General features: G+C 46.6%; 1 protein-coding gene across 1 annotated transcript in view; it reads right to left on the reverse strand.

The window, feature by feature from the left end:
- The window catches only part of LOC143285946 (uncharacterized), a 124,886-nt gene that overhangs the window by 4,501 nt on the left and 97,111 nt on the right, over positions 1–23,274 (reverse strand). The window contains exons 19-24 of the mRNA XM_076593397.1: positions 18,289–18,574; positions 11,144–11,333; positions 6,124–6,324; positions 4,960–5,114; positions 4,363–4,634; positions 1,376–3,889 (exon numbers count right to left, since the gene is read on the reverse strand). Coding sequence (XP_076449512.1) covers positions 1,376–3,889; positions 4,363–4,634; positions 4,960–5,114; positions 6,124–6,324; positions 11,144–11,333; positions 18,289–18,574 — 3,618 coding nt within the window. The remainder of the gene's footprint in view (positions 1–1,375; positions 3,890–4,362; positions 4,635–4,959; positions 5,115–6,123; positions 6,325–11,143; positions 11,334–18,288; positions 18,575–23,274) is intronic.

Here is a 23,274-nt window from a genome sequence, read left to right on the forward strand (position 1 = left end):
ACACACACAAACACACACACGCACTTACTGTTCACACATACACATACATTCAATTTTTCATTCATCATGGCATGGCAGCTAGTGGACTGAGTACAAGCAAGCATTTGCAAAAGACCGCGAGTAGGTTAATCAAATGTATCGAATAGAAATATTCTTATCTTAGTTTTAAAGAGAGATATGGCTGGAATTTGACGACATGTCTTTGGAAGCATGTTCCATTCGATGCTTCCATTAAATGAGAGACTCATCTTAAATAAATCAATTTTAGGCTTTGGGACAATAGCTCTATCTGAATTACGTTGGAACTGGAAACAAAATAACGATTTTAAATATTGTGGGCATGCGTTATGAACAATTTTATGCATAAGAATCAATGTGTTATATCTAATAAGTAGATGAACAGGTAATATTTGAAGTTCTTTGTACATATTGTGCACAGATCCACCTGTGGTATTTACATGGTTAATCATCTTAATGGCACGTTTTTGTAAAGAGCAAAGTGGCTTTAATGTAGAGGAGGACATTTACCCCAAATAATCGAGCAATAGCTGAGGCGAGACTGGATATAGGCAAAGTAAAACACACGTCTAGAATGATTATCAAGAAAGTGTTTGATCTGTGATAATTGGAATAGACTAGATGATACTTGTTTTATGAGGCAATGAATATGTTCCTGCCACGAAAGATTTTGATCAATAGTAATGCCTAATAGCATATGCTTAGTAACTTGTTTGATAGTATTATCTTTATATTTTATGTTAAGTTGTGCTTCTTTTATGTTCTGTCTTTTCTGACGAGGACAAATTAACATGCATTCTGTCTTTTCAGGGTGTACGACCATATCATTAGCATCACACCAGTTTTCGACAGATTTCATGTTGGCATTCAGGTGATAACTAATTTCGTCAACATTGTGACTAGCATAAGAAGAAGAAGAAGGAGGAGGAGGAGGAGGAGGAGGAGGAGGAGGAGATGATACTGAGAACCACTAAAGGCTTTCACTGCGCATGAACACAACTGTAATAAAAAAACAACACATCAACAGCCACACACACACACACACACACACACACATACACACATCTCCGAAAGACACAAGACATTTTGTTAATATAGGGCCTAACTGCATGTGAAATATTTCAACAAGATGTAATTACCTGTGCGCGCGCGCGCGTATATGTGTTAAGAGTGTGTGTACGCGTGCTTGAACGGGAGTGTGCGTACGCGTCTGCTTATTTTCGCGCGTGTTAAGCGGAAGCGTGCGTGTTTAAGCGCTTGAGGAGGCATAAATATTTCAGTGTACGCACGCGTCTGTATATACACAAACAACAACAACAACAACCGTGCATGTACCGCGCAGCGTCCACAAACGTACCTGGACGTGGGCAAGCTTTTCCGACGCCGAGAGTCCCGTGAAGTGTCGAAAATGTCCATGGAGGACTCCTTGGTCTGGTAGGCCGAGTCCATGGCCCGGGGCGGGGCCTGAGACTGCGTCACCCCGGACCCCGATGACGTGTACACCACGTCACTGCAGGGGGACGTCTGACGGCTGGCCGCCGAAGACACGGCGGAATCCGTGTCGGTGACAGAGAGGAGGGAGGTGGGGTCGGAGTGCGGGGGAGGGATGACTTCACTGCTGGCCGAGGAGGAGTCCTGGTCAGGGGGCACCGCGGGGGTGGCCGAGTTCTCCACTTTGATGACCACGGAGTGAAGGTCTTCGGTGGCGGGGGGCCTTGGGGGGTCTGAGGGAGGAATCGTCCGTTTCGGGGACACGTTGTTGGAGACGGACAGTGACCTGGTGCCGCTGTGGGCCCGCAGGTCGTCATCGTACATGATGACGCTGCAGGTTGACGTCAGCATGTTGGACTTCTTGCGGCTGTGAGGTAGCTGAGGGTAGGACGATGTGATGGCCAGTGTTTCTCTGTCGTCTTCCAAAGTGGCCAGAAAGATCTTCGGCTCTGAGGTATGTGGCAAATACGGGTTACGTTCCAAACTCTGTGTGTGCGATTCCAGGTGGTGTTCACTGTCTTCAAAGTCGTGCTGTTGTTGTTCGACGTGTGTGACGATTTCCAACGAGTCGGGTTCGGGCCCTAAGAAAAACCTGGGTTCTTCTGGGGACAGGTTATCGTCCAGGTCCACCTCTTGGCTGAAGAACTTCATGAACAGTTCTCTCTGCGACACGTCCATGTCCTTGTCGCTGGTGCTGGAACCCAGGGCCTCGATGCCGCGGTGTCTGTGTTCGGGGTCATCCCAGCTGGAGGAACTGCTTCTGTCCAAGGTGGAACTCGTTTCAAAAAATCTTTCGTTGTCAGAGCTGGAGGTTTTCAGCGACCTCAGCTCCTGTCCTCTGGCACTGAAGGGTCCGCTGACGTGAGTCAGCCGCCGTGCTCCACTGCTGTCCTCCCTGCTGTACATGTCCCTCCTCCCTTTCCTCGGCCTGTCCCGACCACCCCGCTGTTTGTAATGACGACCAGAGGATGAAGAACCCATGTCACTTTCCGCTCTGTATCTGGAGCTGGTGGAGGAGGCGGGTAGAGTCTCTCTGACCACACAGTCCTCACAGTGACAGTGGTCCAGCACGTGGTCACTGTGGGACCTTGAGGGGGCGGGGCGGCGGTCCGAGTCCAGGAAGTCCACGCTGGAGCACTTCCTCAGCGACCGGGCCTCGCCTCGCCGCTTGCTGCGACTTCTCCGCGACTGCCAGCTGACGGCCGCTGAGATGGTTTCGTTCCGCTTGAAGACACCGCGCCTGTCCCTGGCCGACTGCTGCTTGCTGCCGTGTTTGGCCCTGTGTTTGGGGGAGTCACCAGGCCGGGTCCTCTGGTCCTGGTCATGACTGTACCTCGACCTGTGTTCAACAGCAGACTGTTTGTTTCTTTCGTGTTCAGGTTTTAGCTTGCCTTCAGTTCTAGCACGCCTCTTGTCTTGCGCATGGTAACGGTCTTCTCCGTAGCGGTCCCCATAGTCCTCACACTGCACAGGACTTGTACAGCTGCGCTGCCCCAGTCCCCGCGGAGACCTCAGGTAACTGTCTTTGTGTGTACGTGGGGACCGGGACTTGTGCCTCAGGTAGCTGTCCACAGTGTTTTGATGAAACAGCTGGCGTCGATCGTCTTCTCCTCGAGGTAGCCCCCTCCTGTGTGCAGAGAGCTCACCAAGGTTGTCCTCTGCTTCCCTTTGTCTGCGCTCCTTCCTCCTGGAGGACGGTTTAAGTTCGTCCAGTGACTGTCTGCTGGCAGACGTGTGAAACACCGGCGGTCTTTCGTCTTTATACCTGAGAGTGGTCCCTGACTGCACCCGGTCTTCGGTCACTGTGCACTCCTCCTCGTGTTTGCTCAGCTCCCTCTCCGAGTGGCTGTGATTCATCGTCCCGAAGGCGCTGTCACTGCGGACACTCAGCAGGTGACCGGTGTCCATGGCAGAGGGCGGCTTGGTGGGGGACAGATCTAGGGAGGTGAGGTGGGAGCTGTCACTGTTGGTGCAGTCCACCTGGCCGCCGTGAACAGAGTGGACGATCACCTCCGGGAACAAGTGCTGAGGTCCTCCTCCTCCACCCTCCCTCCCTTTCTCCACACACACCCGCACCCCTTCAAAGTCCAACTTCTGCGCCAGCCTCCGCTGCATGCTGGGGGAGGCGGACAGGCTGCGGAACTCTGCAGGGGAAGGGGAGAACACCGTGTCCCTGTCGGAGCACAGGGAGTGCGCGTCCCTCTCCTCCACCGACAGAGACTTGAGCGGGGACGTGGCTGCGCCCTCCCCCCCGGAGTGCGACTCTTGGCGGGGGGTCAGGGCCCCCCCCATGCTGTGGCAGCGCCGGATCCGCTCCCTGTTGCCGTGCGAGGAGGTGGAGCTGGAGCGGCGCCTCGGGGGGCCCAGGGACAGCGAGGACCTGCAGACATGATGGTGTTCAGTTAGGTGTGGACTTTTCTCTTACCGCTTTTATCCGCGATCCTTTGTAAATGTCACTGCCTGTGTAAGAACGTTACCTTACGTCTGATATATGAAAGAACTCGCACACACACATACGTATACTCATACGTGTGTGTGTGTGTGTGTGTGTGTGTGTGTGTGTGTGTGTGTGTGGCTATGCACGTTTCTCCCCGTGTGTGTGTGTGTGTGTGTGTGTGTGTGTGTGTGTGTGTGTGTGCCAATGTGGGCATAAATTATATGGGTATGCTCGTTTATGTGTGTGTATTTTGTGAGCTTTGCCTCTGACTGACGTCCTATAAGGCAGCGCTTTGAGAAGTTTGAAAACTCTCTCTATATATGTATTGTTCTTGTTCTTCTTATTCTTGTCATCATCATTGTTACAATTATCCTCCCCCTCCTCCTCCTCATCATCATCCTCACCAACAAACTAACCTAGACAACAGATCCTCCCTGCTTTTCCGCTGGTGCAGGTCATGCAGCAGGGTTCCCCCCACAATGGCTCCCACCGTGCTCTCATCCGAGGTCTGGGCCAGGAAGGTGTCCGTGGTCTTGCTGAAGTCCTTGGGCAGGGGCGTGGAGATGGGAGCCCTCTCTGCCTCCCTGTAGGAAGCGAAGAACCGTGCCGCCACCTCCGCCTTCAGCTCCTCCATGGCGCGTCTGGAAGCCGGGGGTGCCGGGGCCGGAGCCGAGGAGTCGTCGTCGGCCTGAATGAAAAGTGGTGGAAGGATTGGACACTTTCTAGAGATGCTGCTGCCCCTCCCAACACACACTCCTTCCCTTGCATGCACACACGCACGCGCGGGTGCAGACACACACACACAAACACATACATTCATGACTTTATGAAAAAATGCAGTTGTTGCTTGTTCAATTTACCGTCGTGAAATAAAATTTACACACACTCACGTACACACACTCACACACGGTTACGCGCCCCCTTCCTCCCCCCTTCCCTCCGCCCCCAGTCCTTTCCACCCCTCCCAACACCGCCCCCCACCCCACCCCCCTCACAAAAATGCAGACGCCAACCTTGGTGACGGAGATCATGGGGGTGGTCCGGGGGACCCTGGGCGTGGTGGAGGCAGAGGACGGGGGTCTCAACAGCTGGCGTCGGAGGTGGAAGGTGGTGAGTGGGTGTGCTCCGGCGTCCCTCCCTCCCCTCCGCGTGTCGCTGGCCCCCCGCTCTGCACAACGGCCAGGGGTACAGGCAGGCAGCCAGGCAAACCGATAAAAAACAAATAGAAAAACACAATGGAGCTATTTAAAAAAAAATGCAAACACTCAATTAATGCTAAACTCTTGCATGCAAAGATACTGTCCATTTATTGAGGAGCTGACAAAGAACTGTGAGTGAATGGAAGAGTGATAATATAGAGAAAAGGAAAATAAGTATATGCGCCCCCCAAAAAAACAAGCAAAAAACCAAACAACAAACAACCTACCAACGACCGTGATTGATTAACTGACTGAACGACAAGCATGATTGTCGAGTGTGACAACGATCACCAGAACAGCAGGGGAAGCAACTGCTGCCAGGACTATCCGGGCTAGTTTTGATTATTGTGGAGAGTGTCTTCCCCATGTCATATCCCCACTCTCTCGCCCAGGAGGGCCTCAGGACAGTGGGCGTTGGGATGGTCCTTGATTTGGTATGGATACTGATATGTGGAGTGATGGCCTGGAGGTAACGCGTCCGCCTAGGAAGCGAGAGAATCTGAGCGCGCTGGTTCGAATCACGGCTCAGCCGCCGATATTTTCTCCCCCTCCACTAGACTTGAGTGGTGATATGGACGCTAGTCATTCGGATGAGACTATAAACCGAGGTCCCGTGTGCAGCATGACCTTAGCGCACGTAAAAGAACCCACAGCAACAAAAGGGTTGTTCTTGGCAAAATTCTGTAGAAAAATCCACTTCGAAAGGAAAAACAAATAAAACTTTTGATTCTGGGTAAACCAAAACAAAACGCAATACATTATAATGAAATGCAGCAAAACCACACAACAGTCTGCCGAAAGAGGTTCAGGAACCATGTGCATAATCTCTGCAAAACCAATATCGTTGGTGTAGAGAATACACACGCACACACACACACACACACACACACACACACAATCCCTGTCCATGAAAACAAGAAGACGCGAACTGACAGGAAACGAAAAAGCACAAAATTCAGGACCCCACATGAAACCCACCACCAGGCTCTTTCCGCTTGAACTGCAGCTGGCAGCACGCGTACCGCTTGGCACAGCGGCGCCTCACCAGACACAGGATGCCGAAGAAGACGAGGACGCTGAGGATGACGATCAGGCCGATCCATATGGGCTCCCCCAGCAAGCGCTGGCCGATCGTCTTGGACATGGTCTGATCGTGGACCGTCACGTTACAGTAGGGGCCTATGGGTAAAGAGACAGGACAGGGTTAGAACAAAATATACACTGACCAGAAAACAACACCATGGAAGACGAAGATGACTGGAGATGATAACGCAAAACCAGACAGGCGTACAAATAAGGCGGCACTGTGGGCAGGCGATAGCAGATGATAGGTCTCGTCTCCTCCTCTCTTTGTGGGATTGAAGCATCTGGTCAAGGTCCTGAAGACATCTCTCCTCAAACGCCAGAACTTCATTTCAGACAGCGAGTCGCCAGGCGACAAACGCACGCAAACAAACGAAAACCCCATTTCAATCTCAGTTCTTTTCTTGTGTGTTTGATTCAAAGATGGATAGTGTAGCAGCAGTGGACGGGTGTTTACATGTGTCTGAGTTTTGCTTGCTCTGGCTTGCGCTGCATCCCGTAAGGTGTGTCTCTTCAGTAACTTTATAGTTCGCGCGCGCGCCCGTTTGTGTGTGCGTGTGTGTGTGTGCATGAGTGCGAGTGTCCAGTATGAGAGTTATTTGTTTTTGTCGGACACACACGGCCGCCGCTCTTTCTCTGTTTCTAGACCTGGCAGTTAGAAAGATCTCCCACGTTCGCTTCGTGTGCAATCCGGCCTCAGTATTGTCGTCCTCAACCACCGCTGATAGGGATCCGGTGGGAGGACTGGGTGCACAACAATACGGGTGTCATTCACATCATCAAGATCTCCCTGAAGGTGTCAACCACAAAATCCCGAGAAGAACCGCAGTTGTTTGTGCCTGGTTGATGCCGTGATATATGATGCTGAAAGGAGGGTCAGTGTACAGCTCTGTTATATGAGTCTTACATAAAAATGGATCTTCGACATCATCAATATCTATTATCATGAAAAAAAAAGAGAAGAAAATTCAGTTCTGATGGTCCTCTGACACTAAACTTGTGCCTCGAGCGCAGCCCGAATTTCACACAGTGAAATATGTTGTAACAAAAAGTAATAAATCATACAATACAATAACATATAAACACTTCGTTGAAAATCAGAACACGAATAACTGAGCACCATCGAAATAACTCAGCAGCGATGCAGGGTCTCCTTGGATGAGTGTCCTGACATAGTTCTCCGTGGACTGTTAACGTTGAAACCACGACAGAACAAGGCTGGTGTGGATGAGCGGGGTGAGGGCAGCGCCATAAAAATGATGCAGAAAGATCGAGCCGGAGAAAAGAACAACAAAAACACAACATACATCAACGAAAGGAAAGTATCTCCTGCACTAAACAACGGGACAGTCACAGTGAAACACGGGTTTTGCCTCACTGCACTGGAGGTTGAGTGTTGAATGCCGTGTTGTGGATGGACTGGACAGCACACATCGGCACACACACACACACACACACACACACACACATTCACTGCTTCCGTATCACGGAGGAGCCAGCAGACTATTTACCACCACAATTATCAAGTGTTTCCCACTTCCATGTCTACCAACTTCACGTCAATGACATCTGCCAATGCCTATTCCGCCCTCGATAGTACCTACATAACAGACTATGGAGAGAGAGAGAGAGAGAGAGAGAGAGAGAGAGCAGGTAGCTTACAACAAAACGAAAGCCGACATGTTCTCGGGACAGACTTGACGGATTTTGTGCACACGCAAAGAACCACGGCCCATAATTATTGCTAATTGGACGGGCAGCCTGCACTGTCGGTTCCAATGGATCTGTACAACAGCCGAGTGGTTAAAGCATTAATTTGACTTTCAATTTGAGGGTCCCGGGTTCCAATCCCAGTCGAGGCGCCTGGAGGGTAAAGGGTAGAGACTTTCCTCATCTCCCAAGTCAACAGATGTTCTGCTAGTGTCTGAAACCCTTTTGTGTTCATACGCATGCACAAGAACAAACACACACGTTAAAGATCCCGTTATACTTGTCAGCATTCGGTAGGGCACAGAAATAAGAGAAACGTATCCAGGATGCACACCCCAACGCCCGAAAACAGAGTGTGGTTGCCCTCATGGTATTGGAAAATCAGTCTTGCACTCATTCAAGTTCATTGACAAAAAGTACACACTTTTTGTTTTGACGTCTCATCCGAATGATTTCCACTCAAGGTGTATGGTGGAGGAGTGGAGATTTCTGGCAATGTGAGATTCGATCCCATGCGCATAAGATTCTCTCGCTTCCAAAGCGGACGCGCTACTAAGATGCCACCACTCCACACGATTTACATGAGGGTAACGTTTCGGTTGCAGCGTAGGAATGAAAAAAAAAGACGAAGAAAAAGAAGAGGATGAAGTAGATCTGCCTCAAGGATGGGTAGAAGGCTGGCTGGCTGATCTGACTGTCTGACAATGACAATGGGAATGATGTATCATTAAACAGTTTTTGTTTTTTCCCCCATTTACTGGGTGGCAAACAGGCGATTGAAATTTCAGTGGTTTTTTTTTCTTCTCTTTTTCCCTTTTTTCTCTCATGAGTGTTGTGTGTACACGTTTTGCTTGAACGCCCCAAATGATGGTGCAATATAGTGATTTTTTTTTTTTTGCAACTTGACGTATTATTTATCTACTTATTTATCTATTTACTTATTCATTCATTTTTTAAGAATTCTCAACTGTTTGATTATTTGTTTATTGTATATTCATTTAGCTCCAGGGTATTTGAGCGCGGTGACGACAAAACTATCACATACATGCAAATCTCAGTTCTCTCGCACTTCACACACAGACACCAACAGACACTAACACACACACACACGCGCGCGCGCGTGCACACACAAACACATACAAACACGCATGCACTCACACACACACACACACACACACACACACACACCACATTCAAAGTGCGCGCGTGCGTCCATACATGCACGGTCATGAAAGCTGACCGTGTTAATGACGTGACTGCCCCAGACCCATTTACCATTTCACTTGTCAGGTGCAGGTCGGAATCGTCTCTTCCCGTTTCGCCTAGCGTTTGATTCTGCCGCCTCCCTCAGTGATCTAACTCTTTGCCTCTTTCTCTGTCTCTCCATCTCTGTCTCTCTCCAATACAGTCATTCGGATGAGACGATAAACCGAGGTTTAGGTGCACTTAGCGCACGTAAAAGAACCCACGGCAACAAAAGGGTTGTTCCTGGCAAAATTATGTAGAAAAATCCACTTTGACAGGTAAAACAAATAAAACTGCACGCAGGAAAAAATACAAAAACAAACAAACCAAAAAATGGGTGGCGCTGTAGTGTAGCGACGCGCTCCGCCTGGGGAGAGCAGCCCGAATTTCACACAAAGAAATCTGTTGTGATAAAAAGAAATGCAAATACAAATACCCACATACACACATACTCCTGCGCGCGCGCACACACACACACACACACACAAACACACACACGCACGGACGCACACACATGCACACATACACACACACACACACACAATCGAATGAAGAAAGTGAGATGATTTTTTTTTTTTACTGAAACAGACAGACAGACATAGAGACAGGCAGACAGATAGGCACAAACACACGATACACACGCGCGTGTGAATCTGCGTCTCGAGTCTTTTATTGTATTGTATTGTATTGTATTGTATTGTATTGTACTGTAATGTACTGTATTGTATTATTCTTTTGCCACAAAAGATATCTCTATTTTGTCTCGTTCGTCATTTATCAGATGGATTCCCCACTCTTCTCGACGAAGGCGGCAGTACGTCGCAGGTCCTCCAGTCCCCCGTAGAGCTTCCGGGCCGCTGGGATTGGGTCGGGCCAGGTTTTCTCTCGGAGCGCTTGGTGGAGCGGGCAGTTCTGCAGGGGCACTGCTCTGTGTCGCAGATTTCTCTACGAAATTTAAGCTGTTCTTCTCAGGGGAAAGCGCGTTGCCACACGCAGCGCCACATTTCCTCTCTCTCTCTCTCTCTCTCTCTCTCTCTCTCTCTCTCTCTCTGTGTGTGTGTGTGTGTGTGTGTGTGTGTGTGTGTGTGTGTGTGTGTGTGTGTGTGTTTTATTTTTTTATTATTATTTTTTTACCATTAAAGTGGAATTTCCCGCGGAATTTTGCCAGGGACAATCCTTAACCCCATCGCTGCCGTGGACTCTTTTACGTGTGTAAAGTGCATGCTATGTCAGTGTTCGGTAGATTATGGAAACAAAAACATACCCCGCATGCACACTCCCGAATATGGCTGCCTACACAGCGGGGTAAAAACGGTCATACACGTAAAAGCCCACTCGTATACATACGAGTGAACGTGGGAGTTGCAGCCCACGAACACAGAAGAAGAAGAAGGTGAGTTATGGAAACAAGAACATACCCAGCATGCACACCCCCGAAAACGGAGTATGGCTGCCTACCTGGCGGGGTAAAAACGGTCATACACGTAAAAGCCCAATGTGGGAGTTGCAGCCCACGAAAGAAGAAGAAGAGATATACAACACTCACATTCTTTCTTAAAATACATTTATTTGCTAATTTGTTCACTCGTTATCATTATTGTCTTTTTAATATTATTTTGATTTATAATTTTTTAAATTATTTTTCAAATTATATGTTTTTCTTCTATTTGTCTTTAAAAAAATTAAAATTTCATCTTTATTTATTATTATTATTATTCTTATCATTATTATGTTGTTATTATTATTATCATTACTGTTTTTATTTTTCCTTCTTTTTTTTTCTCAAGGCCTGACTAAGCGCGTTGGGTTACGCTGCTAGCAGGTCAGGCATCTGCTTAGCATATGTGGTGTAGCGTATATGGAATTGTCCGAACGCAGTGACGCCTCCTTGAGCTACTGATACTGATACTGACACTGATACACTCACCGGTTCTGTCTGTCCTGTGTACGTCGCACGTACACTCCGCGTGGCTGCTGTTGCCCTCGCACTCCCCCGCCCCGTGGCACAGCTGTCTCCGGCACTGGCTGCCGTTCATCTGGCACCGGGCCCCGAAGTACCCCGGGTGGCACAGGCAGCGGTACCCGGGCTGGGAGTCCGTCAGCTGGCAGGCTCCGCGCCCGTGACAGCTGGGGACCTGGCACCAGGTGTTCTGGCAGAACAGACCTGGAGGAATGTTGGGGAGGTGGGGTGAGGGGTTGGGGGTTAGCGGGGTGATTAATTTAAAGGATACTGAAATAACAGAACAAAAAAAAAAGGCTGTGGTGGTGGTAGTGGTGGTGGTAGTGGTGGTGGTGATGGTGTGTGTGTGTGTGTGTGTGTGTGTGTGTGTGTGTGTGTGTGTGTGTGTGTGTGTGTGTGTGATTCAGAGAGAGAGAGAGAGAGAAAGACAGACAGAAAGACAGACAGACAGACAGAAAGTCAGAGAGAGAGAAAAAAAAACCCAGAGAGACAGACAGACAGACAGAGAGAGAGAGAGGGAGAGAGAGAGAGAGAGAGAGAGAGAGAGAGAGAGAGAGAGAGAGAGTTTTGTTTTGTGATGGTAGTTTGTCGTTGTCGTTAGAATGCTCTGAAAACTGAGTCATCAGACTCACAAAACAAAACAAAAACACATACAAAGAGGGAGAGAGAGAGAGAGAGAGAGAGAGAGAGAGAGAGAGAGAGAGAGAGGTAAGGGGGTGCGCACGTACGCACATGAATGTGTGAGTGCGAAGACACACGTATGGTGGTGCATGTATATGAAGAGAACTGCACGGAGAAAAGAAATGCAGGGAAGTCTGAAGTGCAGTTAGCACTTTTTGTGCACTTTTCCATGGTTCATGTTTGCTGACTTTGCTGAACAAAACGTTCCAAGAGGAAGGAGTCCAAATGACAGAATGGTCAATAACACCATGACCTGTATAAGCTCTGTCCTGTCTCACTAAGGTCACAGCCATTGAGCTAAAAATACATAGATAGCGCAGGCCTTCTTTGAGCCCCTTTGCTAACTGAAGCCAGCAGCAAGTTTTCAATCTGCCATTTTGCTTCTTCGGTTCAGTATAGCGCGAAGCGGTGACTTCAAATTTGTAGCCGAGCGCTCAGATGGCTTCACGGCAAGCTTTCACTTGCTCGCGGTGTTAGTTAAGCTGATATTCCTGTGTGTGTCTCCACTGCAAGTTTGCGCCACGTGTCACTGCACTGTTTTCCTGTAATAACTTTGGTAGATAAACCACGGGCAGATTTCAATCAAGACACAACATTTGGCATGTCGTGGAGGCAAGCATAACACGATTTCGTCGAAGATACACGGTTACAGTTCAGAAACTACCACCAGTTAGCAGACTACTTGTCAACGGACTGACGGCGGGATACGAGAAACAATATGGCGTCCAGTTGGCTTCACCTTTCCTGGCCAATGAGCTATCCATGGATTTTTAGACCAGTGGGTCACAGCCCTTCACTGACGAATATACTAGTCAGCAGCAGTTAAAGGATTAAGATAAAATAGAAGAAGAAGAAGAAAGAAAAACCCCAGAAACAAGGGGCGTGAGGGTGAGTGGGTCGGGGGATGGGGTGGAGCCACGAACGTACCTAAGTCCTGGGGTGGAGCACAAGGTTAAACCCACCAAGGACAGCAACCTTGGGCCCATTGTGTCTTGTTAGCTGACACGACATGAGTTACATTCCCGGAATGAGCCTCGGCAATAGTAGTGACCTCCCCTCCCCCTCCCCTTCCCTCACCTCGCCACTCTCTCCTACCCTCACCCCCACACAACAATATGACCAACCGACGTTCCTTACAAATCAGTGGTGATCCTCCCTAAATCTGGATGGGTGAAAAACCACTGTTTACTGTCTTTCGAAAACTGCTGGCAAAATGTTATGTCAAAATTCTGAAGGAAACACGACAGGAGTGTGATGCTAAAATCGTCAAACCAAAAAAAAGAAAGGAAGAAAATATAACAGATCATATATAAAATTCTGGGAGAATAATCCAACAAACCGTATCAACAACAACCTCAACAAAGCAATAAAAAGAAACGACTAAACAAACATACAAAAATAGATAAATATATGGATAAGCAAACAGTTAAATAAATAAATAAATAATACATCGCTAAATAGAAGAATAATTGGACGGAAAAGGGTAAAAGTTGCTCCCAGTGTCTGACCAGTATAGTGCAGAGGACAGACGCATACGGCAGAGCCGTCATCACGAGCAGAGCACGTGCTGTTGTGATGACACGGCTGGTCAAGGCAGTTGCCTCCGAACCGGCCCCCTCTCAGCTCACTCGTTTTCTGCAGGTAGGCTTCGTCTGGACAAAGAGCATCATCGTCATCATCATCGTCGTCGTCGTCATAATCATCATCATCTATTGTATCACCATTGTTATTATCATCATCGATGTCAACATTGTCATCATTGTCGTCATCATCATCATACCGTGATCACGATGATCATTATGATTACGATCACGATGTCGTCGTCGTCATCATCGAAAATCGTGTCGAAAATTTGCTGGACATTTTAGTCCTTGTTTGAGAGGGTCTAGAAAAGTGCAGGCGCGCGCGCGCACACACACACACACAGACACACACACACTCACACTCACTCGCTCAAAGAGTGAGAGAGCCAGAGAAAGAGACAGTGGGAGATAGCAAAAAAAAGGTGTGCTTACACACACCAGTTGGTGTGTGTGTGTGTGTGTGTGTGTGTGTGTGTGTGTGTGTGTGTGTGTGTGTGTGTGTGTGTGTGTGTGTGTGTGTGTGTGTGTGTGTGTGTGTGTGTGTGTGTGAAACAGTCTTTTTTTGTGAACAGTCAATCTGATATGGAAGGACACACATACCAATGTCTTGTGAACGATTTGATATAAAGGATGCACTTGACAATGTCTTGTGGATAATTTGATATACAGAAGGACACGCTTGGCAGTGTCTTGTGAACAATCTGATACAGAAGGGTACACATGTGAGTGTATTTGTTTCATGACCAAAGTAGACTTTCAACAAAATTTTGCCAGGGACAAACTTTCTGTTGCCGCGGGTTCATTTACGTGCGCCAAGGGTAATGTCACGTAAAAAAAGAAAGAAAAAAGAACAAAAAGGCTATTGACACGTGAGCACTCGGTTTGTTGTGAAAGGGTAAGCACGGAAATGTCATGTGAACATAGGAAAAGGCAGTGTCTTTTGGACACCCTACTGGCAGCAGAAGGGTTAACGTGGTAGAAACCAGTCCTTGGGTCCTCTCTTCATTCGTTGCTGACAGAATGCATAAAAAAAAGAAAGAAAAAAGTTTTAATAATCACTGTCACTGTCACCTTAACCTGTTGACAGACGAACGAGTCCCGTGTATATCAGTTCCTGTTTTAATGTTAAACGTGACATTTCCCGCACCTGGGTCTGTCTGTGTGTCTGAGAAATAGCACACAAAACTACGACAACAACAAAACAAAACAAAAACTTTAATTTGGATGTCTGGCATTCTCACTGTTACTTCGCGGCCCTGACCCGGGACAGAAGTGAATCGACATGCAGTGCTCAAAAAGTGTTGTCATCATCAATTAATCACTATCCAGCTTTGACAGCGCTGGGACTTTTAGCTTCTCCACAAAATGTCAACTTTTATCTGGAGCTCTGGTGACTAGTACCGCAACCTTGACTTCTGCTACGTAAATCGAAATGGTATGCGTTACAAAAGAAAAGCATGTGCTCCTTGTACATTGCTTCCCATGTTGATCCTGGGATAACGAAATTTGGAGAGTAAAAGGTAGGGATGGAGGAAGGACAGCGCTTGACTGATACGTCAAGGAAGAAGAAAAATAAAATACCCCCCCCCCCCTACACACAACCCCCCCCCCCCAAAAAAAAAACAAACAACAACAACACAACAACAAACAAACAACCAACCCCCACCCCCCACACCCCTCCACCCCCGCAAAAACACACAAAGAAACCACCGGGAAAAAAAAATATAAAAGAAAGAATGAAAGAAAATGATAAAAATCAGACAGGAAAGAAAATGAAACAAAAAAACCCCAGCAAAGCATGTAAGGAATCACAAACAAAGCAAGAAAAAAAGAAAGGAAGAGAGAAGAGACAAAACGAAAAGAAAGAAAAAAAAAGAAAGAAAGGACAGAAAGAAAGAAAGGACAGAAAGAAAGGACAGAAAGAAAGAGCAGAAAAGAAAGAAAAGACAGAAAGAAAGGACAGAAAGAAAGAAAGGACAGAAAGAAAGAGCAGAAAAGACAGAAAGAAAGGACAGAAAGAAAGGACAGAAAGAAAGAGCAGAAAAGACAGAAAGAAAGGACAGAAAGAAAGGACAGAAAGAAAGAAAGGACAGAAAGAAAGAGCAGAAAAGAAAGAAAAGACAGAAAGAAAGGACAGAAAGAAAGGACAGAAAGAAAGAAAGGACAGAAAGAAAGGACAGAAAGAAAGAGCAGAAAAGAAAGAAAAGACAGAAAGAAAGGACAGAAAGAAAGAAAGGACAGAAAGAAAGAGCAGAAAAGAAAGAAAGGACAGAAAGAAAGGACAGAAAGAAAGAAAGGACAGAAAGAAAGGACAGAAAGAAAGAAAAGACAGAAAGAAAGGACAGAAAGAAAGGACAGAAAGAAAGAAAGGACAGAAAGAAAGGACAGAAAGAAAGGACAGAAAGAAAGAAAGGACAGAAAGAAAGGACAGAAAGAAAGAGCAGAAAAGAAAGAAAAGACAGAAAGAAAGGACAGAAAGAAAGGACAGAAAGAAAGAAAGGACAGAAAGAAAGGACAGAAAGAAAGAGCAGAAAAGAAAGAAAAGACAGAAAGAAAGGACAGAAAGAAAGAAAGGACAGAAAGAAAGGACAGAAAGAAAGAGCAGAAAAGAAAGAAAAGACAGAAAGAAAGGACAGAAAGAAAGAAAGGACAGAAAGAAAGGACAGAAAAGAAAGAAAGAAAGGACAGAAAGAAAGGACAGAAAGAAAGAGCAGAAAAGAAAGAAAGAAACAAAAATCACCTGAAGAAACAAGAAGAGACATGCTAAAACTAGAAACACCCTAGCAGAAAGAAAAGGAAAGAAGAAACAAAGAAAGAAACAACAGTAAAGAAGGAACGAAACAAATTCACCTGAACAAGCAAGAAGAGAGAAGTTGAAACTAGCAACATACTCGCAGAAAGAAAGAAAGAGAGAGAGAAAGAAAAGACCGAAACAAAGAAATACCAAAAGAAAAAGAAAAAGAAAAGAAAGATAGAAAAACCACGTGGAGAAACAAGAGACACGCTGAAACCAGCAATACTCACACAAAGAAAAGAAAGAAGAAGGACAAAGGAAAGAGAGAGAGAAAATTATTATTATTATTATTATTATTATGAGCATTTACGCCTAATCTAGAAAATAAAATAGAACACATATGTATATATGAAAAAGGAAAAATTGAACACAAGATACCAAACATCACTGAAAACCTTTCATCCCCCCACACCCCCACCCTCACCCCCACACAAGTACACGCGAACGCAGACACACAAGATTTAGCACACAAACGTAAATAGTACACAATCAAAGATACCACTAACAAATCCTGAAACTATCAAAACTAAAAAGCGTCCGACTCAGGAAATATTTCCCTTCTCACTCTTCTCGACTTGTCAGCCGCCTTTGACACGATAGACCATTCAATCCTTCTTTCCCGTCTTAATTTTACATTTGGTATCAACGGCACTGTTCTAAACTGGTTCAAATCTTATCTCACTGATCGATTCCAGTCTGTATTTTGTTGATAATTTCCAATCTGAACACGTTAAAATCGAACATGGAGTCCCACAGGGATCTGTTTTAGGCCCAGTGCTCTTCACACTGTACACTGCTCCTCTCGCTGAAATTATCAACCGCCATAAAATACGTCATCATTCTTATGCTGATGACACTCAACTCTAGAAGAGTGATACCACTGAAAAATTGTTGTCGCTCTTGCAAGAAACATCCAACTGCTTCCTTGACATTCAACACTGGATGACTCAAAATAAGTTACAACTGAACGCGGACAAAACTGAAGCAATGATCATAGGAATTAAACAAAAACTGTCTTTCATCACAATTGACACAATCAAACCTGGCAGTACATCCATCCCTCTTTCCACGTCAGTCTGGAACCTCGGTGTTGTCCTTGACAATACACTGTCCATGTAAAAATTTATCAGTCAGACATATCAGTCCTGCTACTGTCAACTGCGGCGCATCAGTGCCGTCCGGAAATATCTGTCCACTGATGCAACATCGAGACTTGTCGTTTCTCTCATTCTCTCTCGCCTTGACTACTGTAACTCTCTATTGTCTGGTTTGCCTGCTTCATCCATTCAGTCCCTTCAGCGCATACAAAACTCTGCTGCCCGACTCGTCCTGAGAAAGAAAAGATCTGAGCACATCACTCCTCTTTTGCAACATCTCCACTGGCTCCCTGTCTCACACCGAATTAAGTACAAGATCAGCACTCTATGTTATAGATGTATTCACAAAACTGCCCCTTCCTATCTCTGTGGCTGCCTTCACCTCTACACTCCATCTCGCTCACTACGATCGGCTTCGGATCCACTCTGTTTACGCATACCCAGATTCAAACACTCGACTGTTGGCCGCCGTTCTTTCTCTGTCTCTGGACCTCGCGATTGGAATGAACTTCCTCTTTCGCTTCGTCAAGTCTCCACACTCAGCTCTTTCAAGTCTGGCCTTAAAATCCACCTCTTCCCAAAATAGCCTCCCTTGCCTGCCCTTCCTTGTCTTTAGTTTCTACAGTTTTAGAGTTATGCATGCGTGTGAATGACTGGTGCGAAAGCGCTTTGATTTGTCTCTGCACAAGATTCAGCGCTATATAAATATCATCATCATTATTATTATTATTAAAACAGAAATGAAGAAAGAAAAGAAACGGAAAAGAAACACAAACACAACAAAATCAACTCACCTGGAGAAACAAGAAGCGACATGTTGAAGCCAGCAGCAGCAGCAGGACCACCACCAGCAGCACCACTCTCGCTGCCCATGCTCAAGTCCCCCATCCCCGCCGCTCGCTTTCTCCTCCTCCTCTCTTCCTCCCCCTCCACTTCCTCCCCCTCTCCCCCTTCCGCAGCACTCCCCTCCCCTGCAGTCATCACCACAACCTGGATGCTGTTCAGCCTGGACACCAGCGTGTCGTTCACAGAGTCCCCGCCACAAAGACGAAGCAACAGCTGGGGTTCCTCGGACAGGATCGACACGTCATACACCTCCACAACGTCTGAGGAACGAGGCAACAGGAAGTGATGGAAGGTCACGTGGATCATGTAGCCAATGGGAGCGCTGAGCGTGTAGGTGACGGAGAGGAGGTCAGGGAGGCGGTGGGGGTAGTTGGGGCTGAGGAGGGTGGTGGAGGTGTTGGGCCCCAGCCAGGTAGTGTCCAGCACCAGGCTGCTGGGAGTGGGTACTGTGATTGGCAAAAAAAAAGAAAAAAAAAAAGAAAAAGAAAAAAGAGGAACTAAATTTAAGACATTCGAATAGAAATGCTTTCTGTTGTTGCTGTCTTCTTTTTCTTTTTCATCTTATTTCCTTTTTCTTTTTTCATTGAGAGAGAGAGAGAGAGAGAGAGAGAGAGAGAGAGAGAGAGAGACAGACAGACAGAGACAGACAGAGATAGAGAGACAGAGAGAGAGAGAGAGAGAGACAGAGAGATCAACAGTTAATGATTAATTTAGCTGAGCCAGACACAATATAACATCGCAAACCACGCCATAGCATGAATATATATCTAATGAAGTAAATGTTCCTAATAATTATTGTATTAAAAAAAAGCGTAGTTCAACTCGCAAACAGCTGAATCCCCCCCACCCCCTATAAGAACAGAAAAACAAGAAAAACACGCATACTCACTCGCCTAAAATTCTTTGTAGATTAATCTTTATTGTCATTAATGTCGTTATTGTTGTTAGTGTTGTTATTATAATGATTGTAGTCATCATCATCATCATCATTACTATTATAATTATTATGATTATAATTGTTGTTATTATCATTATTATTATTATTATTATTGCTTGAAAATAGATGCAGACAGATGGTCATATTCACGAAAACAGCGACAGTGGTAAGAAACAGCAATTCTGTGCAAGACAGGAAGTTTATTTCATAGGGCCTCCTACAGGCATTAATTAAAACATCACATACACACGTGTGTCTTCTACACACACACCATGCAAACAAACAGGAGTGAAAAAGACAACAAAAACCCGCTCGAACATACAATCAAATACATGTTAACAAATTACTTTTTGCAATAATAGACAAATTCATTTTTCTCATAACAGACAAAACTCTACCAAAAAGAAATGCGTTTGGAATCATTCAATGGTGTTATAGCAAGAAGTTGCAGTGCCTTGTTGTGGATGAACGCAGCTTTCAACAGCAGACTGTGGCGCCTTACCGTGGCGACATGCTTTCCCCAGGGAAGGCATATAGAAAACCACACAGAGAAATCTGTTGTGACAAACACGTAATAAAATGCAATGCAATGCCATCTTTATGCTGATTTTCTGTTGGGTGCCACGCTGTCACTGCTCAGACCTTGTGATTCGTTGACACAATGCGCCACAACTTTTGAGTCAAGTCTGGTACTGATAATGCTTTCTCGCGGGGAGGTTTCTAAGTACACAAGATATATTGATTTAAAAAAAATATTTCAGGGCAGATAATAGACGAAGAAACAGAACAAACAAGCATATTGGTCTATATGCCATAGCAGAACTCTTCCTTGCTTCCATCTCGCTTTCGTCCTGTTTCATTTTTTCAGTAAGCATAATATCAAATTGTCAGTGTGTCTGTCTGTCGTCTACTTAATGGACATTCCTTGCTGGACTTAGTGTTCGGAGTATGCGATGATATTCCAGGGTTTTAAATTGACCTAGTGTGTTTCTGTAAATTTATGTAATGTTGTCGTTTGTAAAAGTGCATTTAGTTCAACCATCATTTATTTGCCAGGACGAATCGAATCACGTGGTTACAGCTCATTCAGCCATGAAGGTCATTTCAAGGCAGCAGAGTTCAGACGAAAGGCAGAGCGGTGTAGGTAACATGTCATAGTAAAGATACACCTCTCTGATTTTAATGACTGGCAGTGACGTCAGCAGCGACCTTTCCTGCCTCTCGGGTTTCCTGTGGGGATGATGTTTGTGATGTTTCTTCGCCGGTGTGCTTCCCAGCAAAACTGAGATTAACATCAGCAGGAATTCGCCAGGTCTTCCTGTCCGTGCGCGTTTGTGCTGTGAAGCATTTCTGCTGAGGCTCAGTGTTAGTGTTTGTGCGTGCATCGTCAGCATCTTTTCTGTAATTCTGTTTTTGGACAAAGTTCCAGATTTCCATGCCAAAGTAGATCGACCGCCTTCCCACCGTTCTGTTCCTGACCACGTTGATAAATCGTTTTCTCCCTTCCACCCCACCGCTTAAACAGAAAACTGCAATGTTCCGAAAGAAGTGAGGTTGAAACCGGTGAGGTTGACCTCAGACCAGCCTCTGTCTTCTGTCAGTGTGTTCCCTCTTTCCCTCCCTCTGTCTTCTGTCAGTGTTCCCTCTTTCCCTCCCTATGTCTTCTGTCAGTGTTCCCTCTTTCCCTCCCTCTGTCTTCTGTCAGTGTTCCCTCTTTCCCTCCCTCTGTCTTCTGTCAGTGTGTTCCCTCTTTCCCTCCCTCTGGTTTCTGTCAGTGTGTTCCCTCTTTCCCTCCCTCTGGTTTCTGTCAGTGTGTTCCCTCTTTCCCTCCCTCTGTCTTCTGTCAGTGTGTTCCCTCTTTCCCTCCCTCTGGTTTCTGTCAGTGTGTTCCCTCTTTCCCTCCCTCTGGTTTCTGTCAGTGTGTTCCCTCTTTCCCTCCCTCTGTCTTCTGTCAGTGTGTTCCCTCTTTCCCTCCCTCTGGTTTCTGTCAGTCCCTCTGGTTTCTGTCAGTGTGTTCCCTCTTTCCCTCCCTCTGTCTTCTGTCAGTGTGTTCCCTCTTTCCCTCCCTCTGGTTTCTGTCAGTGTGTTCCCTCTTTCCCTCCCTCTGGTTTCTGTCAGTGTGTTCCCTCTTTCCCTCCCTCTGGTTTCTGTCAGTGTGTTCCCTCTTTCCCTCCCTCTGGTTTCTGTCAGTGTGTTCCCTCTTTCCCTCCCTCTGTCTTCTGTCAGTGTGTTCCCTCTTTCCCTCCCTCTGGTTTCTGTCAGTGTGTTCCCTCTTTCCCTCCCTCTGGTTTCTGTCAGTGTGTTCCCTCTTTCCCTCCCTCTGGTTTCTGTCAGTGTGTTCCCTCTTTCCCTCCCCCTGTCTTGTGTCAGTGTGTTCCCTCTTTCCCTCCCTCTGGTTTCTGTCAGTGTGTTCCCTCTTTCCCTCCCTCTGTCTTCTGTCAGTGTGTTCCCTCTTTCCCTCCCTCTGGTTTCTGTCAGTGTGTTCCCTCTTTCCCTCCCTCTGGTTTCTGTCAGTGTGTTCCCTCTTTCCCTCCCTCTGGTTTCTGTCAGTGTTCCCTCTTTCCTTCCCTCTGGTTTCTGTCAGTGTTCCCTCTTTCCCTCCCTCTGGTTTCTGTCAGTGTGTTCCCTCTTTCCTTCCCTCTGTCTTCTGTCAGTGTGTTCCCTCTTTCCCTCCCTCTGGTTTCTGTCAGTGTGTTCCCTCTTTCCTTCCCTCTGGTTTCTGTCAGTGTGTTCCCTCTTTCCTTCCCTCTGGTTTCTGTCAGTGTGTTCCCTCTTTCCCTCCCTCTGGTTTCTGTCAGTGTGTTCCCTCTTTCCTTCCCTCTGGTTTCTGTCAGTGTGTTCCCTCTTTCCTTCCCTCTGTCTTCTGTCAGTGTGTTCCCTCTTTCCCTCCCTCTGGTTTCTGTCAGTGTGTTCCCTCTTTCCCTCCCTCTGTCTTCTGTCAGTGTGTTCCCTCTTTCCTTCCCTCTGTCTTCTGTCAGTGTGTTCCCTCTTTCCCTCCCTCTGGTTTCTGTCAGTGTGTTCCCTCTTTCCCTCCCTCTGGTTTCTGTCAGTGTGTTCCCTCTTTCCTTCCCTCTGGTTTCTGTCAGTGTGTTCCCTCTTTCCCTCCCTCTGGTTTCTGTCAGTGTGTTCCCTCTTTCCCTCCCTCTGGTTTCTGTCAGTGTGTTCCCTCTTTCCTTCCCTCTGGTTTCTGTCAGTGTGTTCCCTCTTTCCCTCCCTCTGGTTTCTGTCAGTGTGTTCCCTCTTTCCCTCCCTCTGTCTTCTGTCAGTGTTCCCTCTTTCCCTCCCTCTGTCTTCTGTCAGTGTGTTCCCTCTTTCCTTCCCTCTGTCTTCTGTCAGTGTGTTCCCTCTTTCCCTCCCTCTGTCTTCTGTCAGTGTGTTCCCTCTTTCCCTCCCTCTGTCTTCTGTCAGTGTGTTCCCTCTTTCCTTCCCTTTGTCTTCTGTCAGTGTTCCCTCTTTCCTTCCCTCTGGTTTCTGTCAGTGTGTTCCCTCTTTCCTTCCCTCTGTCTTCTGTCAGTGTGTTCCCTCTTTCCTTCCCTCTGTCTTCTGTCAGTGTGTTCCCTCTTTCCCTCCCTCTGTCTTCTGTCAGTGTGTTCCCTCTTTCCCTCCCTCTGTCTTCTGTCAGTGTGTTCCCTCTTTCCTTCCCTCTGGCTTCTGTCAGTGTGTTCCCTCTTTCCCTCCCTCTGGTTTCTGTCAGTGTGTTCCCTCTTTCCCTCCCTCTGTTCCCAAACTTCTCTCTCCTCTGCCTCTCCGGACATTTTTATTCTATCTGATTTTAGTCATTCGAATTAGACGATAAACCAAGGTCCCGTGCGTAACATGCCCGTAGCGCACGTAAAAGAACCCACGGCAACAATAAGCTGTCCCAGGCAAAATAATGTAGAAAAAATAATACTTGCGGGTGAAAAAAGGGCATGCGCTGAACTGTATTGACGCACTGTTCCTGTTGAGGGCAGCCCGAATTTCGCACAGAGAAATCTGATGTGACAACAGAGTAAAATAGCAATACAATACAAACTTTCTCTCTCTCTCTGTCTGTCTGTCTGTCTGACTGTCTGTCTGTCTGTTTTAAAGAAGACCAAAAATAAACTGTTTTGGAAATAAAACCAGATTCCAGTATTCCACATTTCCATTCCACCTTCCTGGTGATGATTGCAGCATTGAATTCAGTCACTCTTGATGACATTTCGAATGAT

Source organism: Babylonia areolata, chromosome 9 (assembly GCF_041734735.1).
Source record: "Babylonia areolata isolate BAREFJ2019XMU chromosome 9, ASM4173473v1, whole genome shotgun sequence".
NCBI classification, from domain to species: Eukaryota; Metazoa; Mollusca; class Gastropoda; order Neogastropoda; family Buccinidae; genus Babylonia; species Babylonia areolata.